This window comes from Neovison vison, chromosome 2 (assembly GCF_020171115.1).
Source record: "Neovison vison isolate M4711 chromosome 2, ASM_NN_V1, whole genome shotgun sequence".
NCBI lineage: Eukaryota > Metazoa > Chordata > Mammalia > Carnivora > Mustelidae > Neogale > Neogale vison.
Window position 1 is genome coordinate 12,959,429 of NC_058092.1, and position 15,331 is coordinate 12,974,759.

The following is a 15,331-nucleotide window of genomic DNA, read 5'->3' on the forward strand; positions in this document are numbered from 1 at the left end:
CAGAGATGACTGAGGAAAATCTGTGAACTTGAAATAGATCAACAGAAATCATGCAGTCTGAGCACCAGGGGAAGAAGTTTGAAATATACACATATATGCATACACAAAGGCTTCACTCTCATGGAGCTTCCGACCTGTTTGGGTATGGGAGAGGGCAGAGGGAAATATCAGAAGACAATAACCAAATAAATATGTACCAGGATGTAATAAATGTTTAAAAAAGAATAAAGCAGGGTAAAGAGCAAGAGAAGGACAGGGATACTATTTCATGAAGGTAGTTGGAAAAGGTCTCTCCAAAGAGGTGGCAGTTGAGCCGGAGAACTGAGGAATTGAGCCCTGTGGGTATGGAGGGAAAGATTCTTCTGAGAGGTGGACCAGCAAGTGCAAAGGCCCTGAGGTGGGGATATGCTTGGAGTATTTGGGGTTGGGCAGGGTTCATTGTGCGTGGGTGGAGGGAATGAGGAAGAGAGTGAGGGGAGATGAAATCAGAGAGGTGGGTAGGACAAAGGTGGGAGCAGGGACGCTAGTTGGGAGACACTGCAGTAGACCAGTGACAAATGATGGTGGCCGGGCCCAGAGAAGTAGCTAGAGAGAGGGTAGGGTGAGGGATTGGATTCTGGGTATATTTTATAAGGATGACAGGCCTTGCGATTGTTCCCGGAGCTAAGGGGGAAACATCACTTCCATTCTGGATCTGTCCCTTTGAGGTAGCTGCAGACATCCAAGAGTGAATCAGGCAGTGATGTGGTGGCTCATGTTCGGGGTCCCTAACCCACATGCTGCAAGGTACCTGGTTACGAGTGTTGGCAGCAGGGCCACTGGAAGAATCAAGGGAGACCGGACGCCAGCTCCACACAGTGTTCCCAGGAGAAGCAGGATGCTGTTCAGAATGCAGCAGTAGCTCTGTCCCCTGACACTAAGCCTGTCACTTCCAGCAGTCACCTTGCTCAGGTGGATACCCACTGTTTGCCGCTCGGGGGCCCTGCTCTGTGGTGGCTCAGCAAGTGGCATTCCCTGTGGATTCTGTTGCCTCTTTTCATGGCTTGTGCTGCCTATGGTCTTTGCTTTACTCTGTCTGTCTATCTGCTGACCCAGTCAGTGTGTCTTACATCCTTCTGTGGAGGTCCACCACCCACTGCTGATTTTCTCCTTTGCAGTCAAATGTTCTACCCCTGAGCTATACTCCCTGATTTTCTCCTTTGGATGGATTTCTCCTGCCTGACCCTCAGGAGAGACTCCCGGGATACCCAAAGGCAGTCCAGGTAGATGTGGTCAGAGAGGCGGGTGCAGAAGGCACCTGAGTCTATGGAGAGCCCTGGCCAGGGCCACGTCACATAAGGCCACAGGGAAGAGTTGCTTGCACAAGGGTCCCCCTGGGAAACCACCTACTCTAACTATGGGACAGTCTAGGGCATGGGCACAGTCCGTCCGTGTTTTCGTCCAACAGAGACTCTGATTTAGGCATGATCCGGGCACGTCGGTACCCCAGCATCTAGATCCAGCTCGTGGCCTCCTTACTGGTCAACGTTCGCCAAAGAAATCATCACAAGCCCTTCTCTGTGTCCTAAGTGGGAGGGAGGAAGGGGTATGTTGGGACCGTGGCAGCCTGGGGAGTCAGGAAAAGTCTTCCCGAGGAAGTGAGATTCCCATTAATCCTTGCAAGTGAACGGCAGTTTCCCAAGCCAAGAGTGAGGGTTCGGGTTGGGGAGACCACCTGTGCTAGGGCCCTGCTGTGAGAGAGGGGGCTGCTCGTGAGGAGCAGTGGGGGCTGGACCGGGAGCCTGGGCTGGGCATGCACCAGATGTCCCCAAGAGGATTCAAGACGTTTCCCATGGAGCGACTGGAAGCTCTGATGTCCCATAAGAAAGCCAGGGGTGTGCATTCTAGAGGAAGCAGCCTGGCTGCTGGCAGAAGATGCGGAAAGGTCATGAATGAATGCAGGAAGTTGAAGCCGGACCCCAGCCCACAAATTACTTCCTCAACCACCAATGCCTGCTGAATCCGCGCAGAGTCAAGCACCAGGGAAGAGGTCAGCATTGATTCTAGCTGTCCTTGAGTTGGTCAAGGCACGTATGATCACCCTCATTGTTGAACTAGGTAGAGAGGTTTCAGCAGTGTGCCAGGGCCATCCATGGGCCGTGGTGTGATTATAACCACCTTGTTTTGGTTTGCCAGGGACATTCTGGTTTGGAGCTGCTGAAAGTCCCTGTCCCCGGAAACCCATCAGTCTTTACAGATGGAAACATCTGGTCAACCCGAACATAAGTGCTCTCTCTTGCATCTGGACCCCTCCTGTGGCAACCCTTTCTGGCCCTCTGAGCTGGACAAGGGGAGAGGGAGAGAAGGGGTGCTGGGATATGACAAGGCACGTTTCCAGACAGAGGAGTTATTTGTCACCAGCTCGTCCGGGTGGGTGCCTGGTTCCTAAATATTGCCTGTGATTTTGCTAAATGTATCTTAACAGGAGTGGCGTAAATGCTGTCAGAGATAGAGGGGGAGAGTGATGGCCCCATTCAGGATAATGAACTGCTTAGTTAAGATGAATCCGGCTCCACTCCTGATCCTGCTTCTTGATACCATGCTTGGGGGCTTTCATGCAAAAGGCTGATTGGTGGCAAATTTAATGCAGAGAAGGACAGAGCTCCGTCTTTAGCTAGTGGCTGATTAATTGAGAAATTCACTTCTCGGAGGAGTGGGATTGAGTGGTACCAGGAAGGGCTCAGTTGCCATCTGACATGGGATTGATTGGTGCTGGAAAGCTCTAAAAACCCAGTTTATTCCTCATTTTAGGGAGAGGGAGACTGAGGCCCAAAGAGGGACAGCCTGCCTGAGGTCCCAGAGCTGGTTGGCAGCATAGCTGAGACCAGAACTCAGGTTTCTTGGGCTCTTTTGACTATGCTCACCGCTTCCTGGCTGGTGGATGGGCCCATCTCCCCCGACCCCTGCCTGCTCAGCTGCTCCTTCCCACCAGCCCAGACCGGCGCAGTAGCTAGAAGCCGGGTGGGGAGGAGACAGGTCCTCAGTCCTGCTCAAATCTCTTCTCTATGGTTTCCTATCCTCTGCTTTGGCGGAAGGATGCCATGTCGGTCTCCTGGCTCTGATCCCTGGTCATCTCTGACTCTCCTACTCCTTAACCAACTTTCAGATGTCCGATGTCACTCTTCCCACCTCTATCCAGGACCAGATGTCTTAGCTGGACAGTGGGAAGTGGGAAGGAATGGAGGTCTGGGAAGCCAGGACGCACAGTGCCTGCTCACCCTGGTCAGGAGCGCCTCCCTATGTGGGCAGAGCTTCACCAACCTGTGATTATTCCATCACACCTGGGGAAACTGAGTCCCGTGGTGGCCACCTAGCTTGCCCAGGTCACTGCCGCGTGGTAGAACGAGAAACTTGAACCAGATAACTGGCTTCAAATTTGCTGGAGGCACGTGGGTGGGGGAAGCAAAGGAAGTGAGGGAAGAACTTGCAGAGAACAGCGTTCAGGATGTGATGGGATTCGGTGAAACAGGAGCTGGAGAAATGTTCGTTGGACCTAAAGGAGAAATTCCCATGTGTTTTTCTTTTGCAAAAACCTCCTTGGCCGCGGACCCTTGCCGTCCCCTCTCCTGTGTGTGACTGCGTCTGCAAAGGTGATTTCTCACCTGTGATCCAGGTGTTGATTGGTGCTGACGGGATCCTCTCCTGGTACATCTATCAGAAAATTGCCTTATCGCCTGCCTCCCCCCTCCCCCCCTGGTGATCCTCCCCCCAGACCCGAGGCTGCCATGCCTATGCATCACGCACAACCTGAGATTTGTCCTGGCCTCGGATAGGAAGCACCCGCGCCCCGAACCGCACCATTCCTGCTTGGTGACAGCAACATTCGCGGGGCGATGGCAGGGGGGCGGGGAGGTGGTGGGGAGCCCACACCACCTACACGTAGGAGAGCTCCAAAAGCGGTCCTTGTCAAATCTCATTTTCATACTCTGCTGACATTAGTGGAGCTCGCATTCCAGAAGGAGAGGCAGATGTGCAAACAGACAGCTACACGCCAGTGTGACACACGCAGCGAGCACGGTGTCGCACAGGTTGTTGGGAGTGCTGGTGACTGAACGGGAGCCGGGACACTAGGACTGCTGGAATGTGGTGCACCCGGGTGGAGGTTTTAGTCCCTGCGTGGTGGCAGGAGCCCTTCCCTTGACTCCCCGAGGCCGCTGGACTGGGAGCTCTCACCCTGGCCCCCATCCTCCGAGCAGGGGAACCTCGGGAAGCAGGGACAGTCCCTTCTGCCTCGGGTTAGGGCCCCGTTCCTGATGTGTGTTACAAGGGACTGAGCAAGGCCAGGAAGAGGGGAGGCACATGGACTGAGGGGCCTGCGGTGGGCTGAGTGCCCCCCTCAGCTTTGTACCCTCCCTTCACCCCCAACCCTGGTTCTCCTCCTGCAAGATGCTGAGTCAGACAGGATCCAGAGTGTACAGTGTTATGAAAAAGCGTCCTATTACTCTGGCCCAAACGGAGGGAGGACCCTGAGCTCCAGCTTCAGGGCTTTGCTCATGTGCTGTTCTCCATCCGAAATGCTTTCCCTCTAGATACCTGCATGGCTCACATGTGCCTTTAGGCTGGCCCCCTCAGAGAGGCCTCCTGGGCCACCCCGTCCAGAACAGCTCCTGCTCCGGTCTCCTGATGCTCTGCCCTGGTTTACTTTCTTCACGGCATCTGTCCCCACCGGCTGTATTTCCCATCATTCACACGTTTGACTGTTGTCCCCTCTTCTGGAACGTCCGGTCCTTGAGGGTAGGATTTGTCTGTCGCATCTCTTGTGCCTGGAGGAGTGCCTGGGACTGCCTAGATTCCCAATAAAGATTTTTTTCATGAATGAAGGCAAGACAGAAAGCTGGAAGGACAGGAGTCATGGCGGGGGGTGAGGCGGGGGGCGAGCACACTTAATTTTGTTCCGCGCTGTGTTGGTCATAGAAATCTCGTTGCCTGAAACATCTACTAGAAACTCCCAGGCTTAAGGCATCAGAAGCTCCGCACTCATAATGCCTCCTTCTAAATCTCCTCTTCGGGGGTCCCATGTGCCCCTGCCCCGCTGTCCCCGCTGTGCCGGGGACTCTGCACTGCTCTTACCCTGCACGCCTCTGAGTCCTGTGTCCTGGACCTTCTGCCTCACCTTGTGGGGCCCCTAACCCAACCAGCAGTTACCAGAGCTTCAGCTGCCCCCTCCCCCGGGTCCTCACCGGCTTCCCACCTGTAACTCCCCCGTGGTTTGCCAACAAATGGCGACCCTGCAGGCTGGCACCTCCATCCTCCCCCACCCCAGCTCGCCCCACACGCACGTGCCTTCAGCACCCACCGTAGGCTGGCTGCAAGATTTACCCGACCGAGAATGTGTGCTTCCCACCTCCTTCCAGTGGGAGGGAGCCCCTCTCTGGTCTTGAGCTCCAGGGCTGGGAATGGCCACAGACAGGATTAGGTACTAGACTTCTGCCACAGCCCCCCAGCAACACCCTGCCTCCTCCCTGGGGTTGGATGTGAGTGTCTGCCAGCCCTTCCCCTCCCTCTCCCATCAGGAGACAGGCTATATAGAGCCGAGTGGTCAGAATGGAACAGAAGGTCGGGCATCCGTCCCAGCTCTGTTATTTACAGCCGTGTGATCTTGGTGGGTTACTCTGCCTCTCTGTTTCCCCATGGAAAGTGGGAATAACACTGGCTCCTCTCTCCTGGGGCTGTCAGGACAGGTACATGAGTGCTTTAGCCCAGGGCCTGCCTCAGAGTAGGTGCCATGGAAATGTGACCGGTTATTACTATTTCCTACTTAGGACTGGCTTGCCCAGAGTCTTCTCGGTCACTGGGCTTCATCCCACTGAGGACAATGGAATGTTTGTCATGGCTGGGGACCGAGCTGGGCTTGGGGACTTGCCCGATGGTTAGAAAGTTTTCCCTCCCCTTCCATAGCCCCCCACCTGGGTGACCAGGTCATGAATCTGTGAATCTGTCCCCAAACTGTGCCTGCCTAGAGGACAGAGCAAAGCTGGGACCATCCTGCTTCCCAGATCATGGCCCTGCTCACAGCAGGTGGGAGCAAACTTGGGGCCTGAATGAATGACGAAAGGAGGGGACAGAATTGGTCCTTCCAGCTCGTTCCAGTCCCTGCTCTCAAGGACCATGCAGGCTCTGTTGAGGCTCCCTGGAGGTGAGCCCCTGCCTTACCCCTCACCCTGGCCTGTTGGGACCTGAAGCCTGGTACCACACAAGTCGATTCTGACTCCAGCTTCCAGATTGATCCTGTAGAGCTCGATTCTTGGTTCACCCTCCGCCCCCCCTCCCGGAGTGTTGTAACCATTAAGCTCCAGGTAGGGGTCAGGGCCCTGGGCTCGATCCGTTCAGGTTGCTTGCACAATTGAAATCCCCAGACCCATTCTGGCTAGTTTTCTCATTAAGACAATCGGACTGGATTGATCCATTAGATCAATGGATGGACATCAGCCGGCGGGAAGCCAATCAGAGGGGCCTGGACGATCAACCCAAGAATGAGGCCCCCTCCTGAGCTGGAGTGAGCCTGGCCCTCCGGGATGGGGCTGTGGGAGGCAGCAGAGAGGGTCAGAGGCCTCACCAAGCTGGACTTGGGTGTGGGGACAGGAGTGTGCCCCAGGGGGGTGGCCACCAGGGGAAGCTGGGGGCGAGACACAGCATCTGGGGCTTACCAGGGTGTGGACTTCTTCTAAGGCCGTGAGCTCATTGTCATCCCTTTGCCACCGTGGCCTTGGGGGGAGCTACCTCTCCCCTTAGGTGAACTACCTCTCCCCTTGGGTGGCACGGTGTGTGACACGGGAGACTAGGAGAGCTCCTCAGGGAGCTCTTCCCCTTCACCAGCAGTAATTTGGTTACAAGGCTCGGGATGGAGGGGGTCTGGGCACCTAGAACACCATTTCCCGATGTGGGTTCCGTGGCACCTTGGGGGCACAGAATGGTGACGAGGCATCAGGGATGGCTAAGAGAAATCCTGGGTTAGAAGCATTTCAACAGTGTCATTTCCCATGGGGCTTCGCTGGCTAATTTGAATTAAAACCCGGTAAAAGGGGAGAAGGAAGGAGGTATATTGTTTGGCCACAGGACTGTTTCTCTGGGTTGTCTTGTAGAACCACACGGAGGCATTTTCTCCAGCTGCCAGCAGGTAGTTTGAAGGGAAAATTGATGCCAAGAAGAAGTGTTTTAGGACTGGACGGACCCGCAAGGGCCAGGAAGGTTCTTAGGGTGGAGTCGTCAAAGAGAGGGAAGAAGAGAGTGGTGAATGGCGTTCAGGCGTGGGGACCGATCCCACGGGCTCCGGGGAGAACAGCACCCTCCCCCCCCCAACAGCTGTGCTAGCTCTCTCCTGCCCTGCCCGGTCAGCCCAGCCCTTCTGCTCCCCCCATGCCCTCACCTCCCTTCTCCTTTTTCTCATAGGCTACCTGACTGTCAACATTGAGCCTCTCCCACCCGTGGTGGCTGGTGACGCCGTGACCTTGAAGTGTAACTTCAAGACGGATGGTCGCATGCGTGAGATCGTGTGGTACCGGGTAAGTCGCCGCAGCTCTCCCCTCCGTGCCGCAGTCAGAGCTGAAGGCAGAGTCCCCAGAGTCCCTCTGGAGTCTTCTGCAGGCTTGGCTGTGTCATCGGTCCCAGCTCTGTGTTGTCCTCAGCCCTCTTCCCAAACCCTTCTCCGAGACTGCTTTGTTCAGGCTTCTCCTCTGACCTCAGGATCTCTCTCTTTCTGGCCTCCTTGGTGTTCCTAATATGTCCCCATGCTCAGGAAACCCCAGCAATACCAAGTGTGAGCACCCTGTGGGCCCTGGTTTGCTGTGTAACAAGTAAGGAACCACGAAGGCTGGAATGTCAGGCATGAGGCTCTGGGTAATGGCGTCCTGCTTTCTTAAAACCAATTACAGACATAGTCTGTCTTCTCACTCGATGACATGTAGGACTGTCCTTGTGCCTGGCATCCTGAGCTGGGTCTGAGGAGGGCTGCCCACCTGTCCAGGGCCCAGCTGATGGCAGCAGGAGGACCAGCTGTGGGTATGGGATGCAAGTGTTGGCCTTTTCAACCACTGATAGGAACCTTCATGTGTCTGAACCAGGCACCCTAGCCTGGTATCCCTTGGCCAAAAGGAAGTCGGGGCTGGCGGGGCTCGGGAGAAGGTCCAGTTGAAGCTGACATTCTTGCCACGCCATGCTCAGGTTCACACAAAGCAAGATGCTGCCATCTTGGGAACGGGCCGGGCAGAGAACTTCCCTCCCGTGCTTTAAAATAGGGTTTGGCACTACGTGTCGGTGAGGTCCGGATAGTAAATATTTTGCTCTCTGGGGACCGTATGGTCTGTGTCACGACGGCTTGGCTCTGCTGCTCTAGTGTGAAAACAGCCACAGACAATGTGTCAACGGGAGGCCATGGCGGGGTTCCAATAAATCTTTATTCATGGACCTTGAGACTTGAATTTCATATCATTTTTATATGTCACGAAATACTCTCCTTTTTTATATTTTCAACCATTCAAAGAAGTAAAAGACCATTCTTGGTTCGTGGGCTCTGCAGAAACAAGCCGTAGGCTGATGTGGTCCAACGGCCATGGCTTGCCAACCCCCTGAGCTAAAACAACTCTTGTCTAACCTCTGTCTGCTGCATTGCCCTTTCTGCAGATGAAACCCGTAGACGACACAGTTGAGTGGAAGGGCTCGGGATGGAGCAGATGGAGCGAGCAGGTGGGGGGCACAGAGTGTGGAGTGCAGGGGAGTAGGGGCATGGGCAGTTTGACGACCAGGCTTCTGGAACTGGTTCCTTTGCTCCTTCACACTCCCCCTGCACACACAGGGTGGAGCTTGGAAACCCACGTTAGCGGATCCCGCTGGGGCGCACTCATCATCCAATGCCCTGACCCAGATCTGCGCTCCTGGGTCTCCTCGCTCTCACTCTAGCCTTGCTTGTACCCTCCTGTCCTTACCGGTCCTTCTTGCCTTCTTGCTCTTTGATTCCTCATTTGCTGGTTTGTTGGTTGTAGCTTGGGCTCCTTTTAATCAAAATCACTGTTCTCGTCTTAGCACGATAGCCCCTCCCACCTGAAATTGCCTCTAGGATCCCCCCCCACCGAGCCCACCTAAGCTCTCCCCGCAGCCTGGGCCCCACAGGTGTGAACCTGACATTGAGCCCCCCCGCAGGGCCCCAGCGTTAGATGAGATTGCCATCCTGGGTAGATCAACAGGCCTAGAGAAAGTCAAGGCATACGCTAAACAGTGCCATGAACTGAATCACTAAGAGGCGTATTTACATGATACGGGAGCTACTTGGCTGACACACACTGCGAGCATCTCATTAGCACCTGGCAGAAGGACCGGGCTAAATTATCTGCAGCTCACTGCTAACGAAGGGACTGTCTCTCCCTCCACCATCCCTAGATGGGATCGGAATGAAGGGAAGCAGAAGACCCGCCCAGCTGGCAAAGAGGATTCCGGAGACCCAATGGGAACAGTTGATGGGGGCGAGGCTTACAGACAGGGAACGACCAGTGGACACCTCATTGCCTAGCCAGCCCTTCAAACCCAGTCTGGTTTGAAATGGAATTTTGAAAATCTGCCTGCGGAGGGGGCCGCCAGGGTGGGGGCAGTGCCAGCGGCAGGCCCAGGGGTACAAATCCAGAACACAGGGCTCCACTCTGCATCCACCCGACGATGGGAGAGAAGGCCGGGGCAGGACAAAGAAGCCCAGCTTTCAGTCCAGACATGGACTCTCCCTCCCCATCCGTACCCCCGATGCTGAGACTCCCCCATCACAACCCCCCACTCCATCTCTCTCCACCCTAGCCTGCCATCACGTTGATTGCCTTAAAAATCAGTTGCATCTCTTACGGTGTCAGGCCCTGTGTACTGGGCTATGGTAGGCTGCACTAATTAATTTATTTTACTTCATTTCACATCCTTTGACTGCGTGCCTCTGGAGTGGGGAGGGGGTATGCAGATGTATGCAAATCTCATGCAAATCGCCCACTGGAGCCAAATGTTTGGGCCCTTGTGATTCTGTAGCTGGATTGAGGGAGCAGGCTCAGCTGACTTGGAAGTCTCCTTGGGACCAGGGGAACCTCGCGTGCCCTGTCTGTGCTGGTGCGGGTGGGGGCAGAGGCTGGGGGAGACTCCAAGGAAGTGTCCCCATGCTGCCAGTTCTCTCTCTGCTGGCTGCCACTCTGGTCTTCCCCCACCCACCGCCTCTTTTCCCAAGGAGCCAGCTGAATGGAGAGAGATAAGAGCTTACCAAGATGGGGGCTGCAGGAGCCAAGGCTCCTTGTGGAGGTGGGGCATGGTTTCCAGAGGATGTGGGAGATGCAGCAATGGGGGCCCCACTCTCCTCTGGTCAGAACCCCCTCCCCACCAGACAAGCCTCCGCATCCCCATTCTCCCACCTCCATCTCCCTGCAGCTGCCCCCCCACAAACAGGGAGCTGTCCAGTACTGTTTGTTTTCTGTACGTCTGTTTGCTTCCCCAGCTTCCTTTGCCCATCCTCCGTGAATGAGCTTACAGAGCCCGGCTTGGAAGGAAATGAATAGATTACACAGACCCAGCCAGGGCTGTGTCTCCAATCTCTTTAGAAGGGAAAAGCAGGGCATTGTGGGGAGGCCGCCACTGCCCGCTCAGCCCAGTAGGTACAAAATGGCCCAAGACGTGTAAAGCCCAGCAGCCTCCCCTCTGGTCCTAAAGACATTATCTTAGCAATGGAATCATCCTGAGCTTTCAGCAATGTAATGAATGGATTGGATTCTTTGGGTAGATTGGCAGAGCTGATGAAATTGTCTGAAGCAAAAGGGATCACTCCCTTGTGGTTAACAAGACCTCTGGCTGAGCATTTGGGAAGGTCTCACCATGTGGTTGTCTTAGGAGTGGGGTAAGGGGAGGGGAAGGGAGGAGGTGGCCAGGGCCTACAGCCTGGGCACGTTGCCCCACAATCTGCCCAGTTTGTAGAAGAAAATGCCAAAACTATAGAATAGACTCAAGAAAGCATCTGCAGTTAGGAGACTCTGTGTCTGTGCTGTTCAATATAGCAGCCACTATTAGTCACATTGGTTATTTAAATTTAAATTGAATTAAATTGGATCAAATTAAATTAAAAACCCATGTCTTTAGCCAGACTAGCCATATTTCAAGAGCTCACTAGCCACATGCGGTTGGTGGCTACCATATTGGGCAGAGTAAGTATGGAACATTTCCATCATCACAGAACGTTCCATTGGACAATGTGTTATAGATATTTGCAATTTTTTCAGAGGCCTCTGGAATATTCTGTGCTTTCCTGGTAAGGGAATAAGGGTGACTGCTCATGGAGCCAGTTTTTAGGCTAGGGAGAGGGGTATGGGAGGGATAGGCAGGGCGATCATCATTCTCAGAACACTTTTTTGAAAACGGAGAGATGTCAAGAAGGTTGTCAGGCACCCGAGGTCCTGGGTATCCTAGTTGTCTGTCAAAGCCCTGTTCAACCCTCAGGGTGCCTCTCAGCCCTCCTCCCATCTCCCCATGCTTTCTCTACCATTGTATGGCTTCCTCTCCCAATTTGAATTTCCCAGATTCATGCTTTTTCTCTAGAGCGCTGCAGAGGCAAATAGAGCAGGGGTGCAATTCCATACTTGGCCAGTAGGGGATGGTCACCTAAAAAGCAAACTACCCTAGCATTAAAGTCAGGACTTGGTTCTAGAAAACAAATGATTAACAATATCCTTTACTTAATCATTTCTATCCATTCGCATCTATAACTGGGGACTCATCCAGTAATGCTACAAATAACGAATCTGGGTGACTAATATTATTGAGCCTTTACTGTGTGCTAGGCACTGGGTATGTAACTGCCTTTGATTCTCACCTTGACGTTGTGAGCCCGGGTCTGTTACGAGGGCTTTTCAGATGAAGATACTGAGGCCATCCAAAGAGATCTTGTCTCAGCTTGTGTCGCCTTCCCTGACTTCCACAGAGTTCTAGACATTCCCCTCCTCCATGATTCCTCCATGATTCCCCTATACTCCAGCTCTTCCCACTCTGTGTCAAAACCCCTCTTTGTCAACTGAATGGTGAGCATCTCAAGCTCAAGGCTGAACCTTTTCCCCACTGTATCCATAACGCCTCGCGCAGAGTCACCTCAGTTAGGTGTTTGTTGAGTGAACAAGTGATGGAGCTGTGGGTACAGATGCAGACCGTGTCACATAGCCCACTTGTGTTTCCGGTGGGGCGTGTGTGCACAGCCTGTAGCATCAGTCTGCGGGGGACAGTGGGTCTTTGTATGCTCAGGGTGCTTGGTGGAGTGTGGGGAAAATAGGAACATTTCTTATTAGGGAATACTGTCTAAACTCATTTAGTTGGAGGTCACCTGCCCAGCAGGCAAAGCCAAAGGTCTGTTTATATCATAGAAATCCATTAAACAGCCACAGAGAATCATGGGAGCTTAACCTTTCATGGCAGTTTTTATCATCTTTCCTTTGTTTTGTCTTTTTCCTTCACAATTTGTTCCCAAGAGCTGCACTGGGCCCAGGTTACAAGTCCACAGAAAAGAGAAACATGGAAGGAGATAGAGAGGGGAGAGATAGCCTCAGTGATAATGCCCTACTTTCAGGACCCCTGTATCTCGCTTCTTTCACCTGGTGGGGAGCATGTTCCTGGGTTTGTTTCACAGTATGGGTGCCTTCTCCATGATGCTACCTGGCCGGGGCGAGCTCCCACCCAGGGGCTCTTCTCAGTGCCTAGGGCTGTGGCCAGTCTGGCCCATGAGGCTGGGAAGGATAAGGGGGCTGAGACATCAGGATACTCGCATATGAGTTCAGGGTGTGTGTCTGGGCAGTGACCTAACCTTTCTGTATTCTAGAATCCTCATGTTTCCACATGAAAACACCTACGCTGTAGGCTTTGAGAGATAACGTCTGCAGCCAACAAACTCAAGGCTTGACTTCTTGTAGCACCTATTCAAAATGGTGGCCATTGTCCTAGCATGTCTCTTGATGGCTTAAGGGATTGAGGAAAGGAAATTATATACTGAAGTGGAAGGTGTTTTGGGAAGATCCCCAGGGATTGTTAGACTCCTTGAATTCCATCTTCCCTCCTACAGTCCCAAAGCAGACAAGGAGAGACAAACATTTAGAATGGTACATTCTTTGCGTCTCTGCAATTACGCTGGTGAATTCCACTGGATTTCAATTCTTGGAAATGTCATCACATAGCTAAGCCATGTCAGTGGATCTTAGCTCTTCTCTCCCTGAAGCAAAAAGTTATTTTGAAATGGTTTTTACTGGCATTGGCTCTCTTTTAGTGTAAGTCCTTGACAACGTTTTGTTGTCTGAAACCAAAATAGAAAGTGATGATCACAAGAGGACATTATGATCCAATGATATCATCAAGGACGAGAAGGCAGATACACTCTTGGTGATGAGTAGAGACCAGGTCTCAGTCCTGGAGAAGTGAGCCAGACCACCTCTCCGGCCCCCTCTGGCTTGGACCCAGGCTGACTGCTCCTTGTTCCTCCCCTGGACCCATGTATCCTGTTCTAACAGCTCCTAAATCTGGAGGAGGAAGGGAGTAAGAAAGACACATTCTTCACAGAGCCAGGGCCAAGCTGGTCTGAGCTGCCTTGTCCAGGACTCTCCCTCACCCCTGGCCTCCCAAAGGGGCAGGATCTCTCTGATGAAGACTGCCCCGTGCCCCATCTTACAAGAGTACGGTGTGCCAGGGAGAGGGCCTGCCAAAGGACAGCTGATTATAACACAAAAAGAAGTAAGAACACATTTTCAAAGCTACTTCCATTGCACTTATTTCTTCCTCTCTCAGGAACAGGTTGACTCCACCCCAGACCCTTTCCATAGGGCTCCTCCTTCTGGGGGTGGAGTCGTGGAGAAACCCAGATGCTCCCCCTAGAGGTCAGAGTTTGAATTGCAGTTATTGTGGCCCCAATCAGTAGTCTTTTTTTTTTTTTAAGATTTTATTTATTTATTTGACAGAGAGAAATCACAAGTAGACAGAGAGGCAGGCAGAGAGAGAGAGGGGGAAGCAGACTCCCTGCTGAGCAGAGAGCCCAATGCAGGACTCGATCCCAGGACCCTGAGATCATGACCTGAGCCGAAGGCAGCGGCTTAACCCACTGAGCCACCCAGGCGCCCCCCAATCAGTAGTCTTTAATGGTGGTTTGGCCGTAAAGGTTCAGGAGTGGTCCACTCCAGCCGCTCCGTAGAATTTCCAAAAGGACCTGTAAAAATATGCCATTGGCTGAGATTTGGGGCCTGAGTTCATTTTACTTTGAACCAGTTCCCAGGTGGCCCTAATGCACTTGGCCTTGCTAGGGACCATGTTCTGATGCATGGGAAACTGATGGAAGCTGGCTGCTCCATTCACTCGGTCAAGATTAATTGATCCAGCATGTAGTTACTGAGCAGGATGGTTCTAGGCACTGGGTGTGCATCGGGGAACAGGACACCAAGATCCTGAACTCCTGTAGCTGAGCTTGGGGGAGGAGGTAAAAAGAGAAACAAACAGGAAAAATACCAGACAAAGGTAAGAGCAGTGCGTAGACTTGAAATAGTCTGGCGGGATGGAAAGGGATTGAGTGGTCAGGAAAAGACTCCTTTAAGCTGAGACCTCAAAGGCAGCAAAGAATCCGTCTTGCCGGGGGAAGGAGATGGAACATGCCAAGGAGAGAGAGGAGTACATTGCAGAGGAGCTGTCCTGGGAATAAGCTTCACATGTTCAAAGAACAGAAAGGAAGTCCACCTTCGGGGCTGGAATGTAACCAGTTGTGGGGAGTTGAGAGATGAGGCGAGACAGACAGACAAGCAGGACTCTTCCTGCCAGGCCTGGTGTTCCATGGCACGGGGTCTGGAGTTATTCCAAGGGCAGCTTTGGAGAGTTTGGAGCAGGGGAGTAACGGGATCTGGTTCACTTTGTTAAAAGGTCACTTGTGGGTAGAGGGTGGAGTGGAGGGATGGAGTGGAGGGCAAGACTGGAGTCAGAGGGACCGCATGGAGGTTGGTCCAGCAGTAACGGGCAAGGGGTGGCAGCAGCTGGGGTAAGAGCTAGGATGGTGGCCTTGGAGTTGGTGGGAAGGAAAGAAGTCCTGCGGTGACCAGCAGGTGGCCTCTAACAGGCTTGCTCATGTGCTCACAGGAGGAAGGAAAGGAGGATTCAGGGTGACTCCTGGCCTTCGGGTTCGAGGAACTAGGTGTGGGGGAGGGTGCTATTTCCTGAGACCGGGACGAGGTGGGGAGGGGACGAGAGGGCTAGCAGGGATTCCCGTCACCTGGGTTAAGTTCCCAGGGCCTCTAAGACATGGGGATAGAGGCTACAAGTCGGGGGTTCTGGA

At 53.3% G+C, this 15,331-nt stretch overlaps 1 protein-coding gene across 1 annotated transcript in view; it reads left to right on the top strand.

Moving 5' to 3' along the window:
* IGSF21 (immunoglobin superfamily member 21) overlaps positions 1-15,331 on the top strand; it is a 233,814-nt gene that overhangs the window by 91,871 nt on the left and 126,612 nt on the right. Inside the window, exon 2 of the mRNA XM_044237279.1 lies at positions 7,429-7,541. Within this exon, the coding sequence (XP_044093214.1) occupies positions 7,429-7,541 (113 nt within the window). The remainder of the gene's footprint in view (positions 1-7,428; positions 7,542-15,331) is intronic.